This window comes from Scomber japonicus, chromosome 14 (assembly GCF_027409825.1).
Source record: "Scomber japonicus isolate fScoJap1 chromosome 14, fScoJap1.pri, whole genome shotgun sequence".
NCBI classification, from domain to species: Eukaryota; Metazoa; Chordata; class Actinopteri; order Scombriformes; family Scombridae; genus Scomber; species Scomber japonicus.
In genome coordinates this window covers 3,777,107-3,779,606 of record NC_070591.1, presented here as the reverse complement: position 1 = coordinate 3,779,606, position 2,500 = coordinate 3,777,107, and the positions used below count along the sequence as shown (strand labels likewise).

General features: G+C 39.5%; 1 protein-coding gene across 1 annotated transcript in view; it reads left to right on the top strand.

Moving 5' to 3' along the window:
- hectd2 (HECT domain containing 2) overlaps positions 1 to 2,500 on the top strand; it is a 37,035-nt gene that overhangs the window by 28,231 nt on the left and 6,304 nt on the right. Inside the window, 1 exon segment of the mRNA XM_053333561.1 lies at positions 1,495 to 1,610. Coding sequence (XP_053189536.1) covers positions 1,495 to 1,610 — 116 coding nt within the window.

Here is a 2,500-nt window from a genome sequence, read left to right as displayed (position 1 = left end):
CAGTTAAATGACGTTTTATCATGTTTTATGTCATGGTAATATTTATTATGTGTCATATTTACTGGTTATAATCTGACTCATCATTACTCTCTACAGCTCTCATTCATAAATACCCCATCAGTTAAAATACTAATATTACTCTTATAGAAAAAAGACATTTACAATCTCTACTTTATGATTCAGGAGTAAATGTAACTGATTATGATGAATACTATTATACTAATACTGATACTATTATAATGTTTCAGTGCTCATTTTTTATACTTAAAAAAAAATAGGTCAATTTTCTACATTTGCAAATATATAAAAATGTTTATCAGCTGCACAAAAATTTTAAAAAATGCATTATATTTCCTTTTTTCGTCTTTTACTGTGGGTCACAATAGGAAAAGCCGAGCTATAATAAATGTGTTTATGGTGTTTTTAACCCTCCTGTTGTCCTCAAGTCAAGGAAGGAAGGGAGGAAGAAAGAAGGAAAGGAGGAAGGGAGGAAGGAAGGAATAAGGAAGGAAAGGAGGGAGGGAGGGAGGAAGGGAAGTAGGGAGGGAGGAAGGAAAGGAGGGAGGGAGGGAGGGAGGAAGGAAGGGAGGAAGGAAAGGAGGGAGGGAGGAAGGAAGGATGGAGGGAGAGAGAGAGAGGGAGGAAGGATGGATGGAAGGGAGGGAGGGAGGAAGGATGGATGGAAGGGAGGGAGGAAGGAGGGAGGGAGGAAGGATGGAAGGGGGAGGGAGGGAGGAAGGATGGAGGGAGGAAGGAAAGGATAGAGGAAAGGAGGAAGGATGGAGGGAGAGAGAGAGAGAGAGAGAGAGAGAGAGAGAGAGAGAGAGAGGGGAAAGAAGGAAGGAAGGGAGGGAAGGAGGAAGGATAGACAGAAGGAAAGAAGGGCTGAATGAAGGAAAGGAGGGAGGGAGGAAGGAAGGATGGGGGATAGAAGGAAGGGAAGGAGGGAGGGGGGAGGAAGGAAAGGAGGTAGGAATAAGGAAGGAAAGGATAGAGGGAGGAAGGAAGGATGGGGAAAGAAGGAAGGAAGGTAGGAGGGAGAGAGGGAGGAAGGATGGAGGGAGGGAAGAAAGGAAGGACAGACAGAAGGAAAGATGGATGGAAGGTAGGAAGGAAGGAGGGAGGGAGGAATGATGGAAGGGAGGGAGGGAGGGAGGAAGGAAAGGAGGGAAAGAGGGAGGGAGGAAACAAGGAGGGAGGAAGAAAGGAAAGACAGACAGAAGGAAGGAAAAAAGGAAGGAAGGAAAGAAAAAACAGCAGCCTTGTTTTAGTTTTATGTATTAATTATTAATTTTGGTAGTTTCTCTTTTTTATGCTTTTATTTTCTCATTTATGAAACTGAAGCTTAAATCATAGTTGTGGGTCACGTGTGTAATATATAATGATGGTGTGTGTGTGTGTGTGTGTGTGTGTGTGTGTGTGTGTGTGTGTGTGTGTGTGTGTGTGTGTGTGTGTGTGTGTGTGTGTGTGTGTGTGTGTGTGTGTGTGATGCAGCTGCTGCGGCCGGAGGAAGTGGAGATGTTGGTGTGTGGCAGTCCTGAGCTCGACATGAACGCTCTGCAGAAAGCTGCTCAGTACGAAGGATACAACAAGAACGACTCCACCGTACGGTAAGAGCCCCCGCATGCTGCACTTCCTGTCTGATGAAACTGATCCACAGCGCTCTGCAGGAAGTAGACACACACACACACACACACACACACACACACTGAGTCACATCACCTCCCACTTCCTGTCCACACACTGACTTTATTCTGCTTATAAACACAGTGACTGATTATCAATAGGATTATCTGTTCTTCTCCTGTTAGACTTCTTGGACTTTCAAAATAAAAGTCCTTTATCAGTTTCTTCCATGATGACGATATCTAAATGCCAACATGTGTAATCTGTGTTTTGTTTTTTTTTACCAAAGAAAAACACAGATTACACACCAACTATCTACTTCCTCTTCTTCTGAGGAACAAAACCCTCATTTCTCCACCACTTCAAAGTAAATATATAACATTTAAATATATATAAATATAAACTTTAGAAAAAAACTGCTGTACCACATACGTACTCAAAGATGGCTAGTACACATTAAAGAGTATGACATCAGACATTTTCAATAAACTGTATTTTAAGGATGAATAATTTTCTGTTCTGCATTTTAAAAAGGTAGTTTATTTATTTATATATTCAAACAATTAAAGTAACAAAATAAAATACATATGACTGTTAATAAAATAAATAATAATCATTCAATATTCAGAAAGGATGTCAGATGAACATAAGGAACTTTTTTAAACTAACAATCAAATTAAAGCCAAACTAATGTTAAGGATGAATTATTTGCTGTTCTGCATTTAAAAAAGTTAGTTTATTTATTTATGTATTCAAACAATTAAAGTAACACAAATAAAATATATATGCAGAGAAATGTGATTTAAATTATTCAATATTAAAAAAGACTTTTGGAAAAATTCAGGAACTTTTCTATTCCTCCCATCCCTCCTTT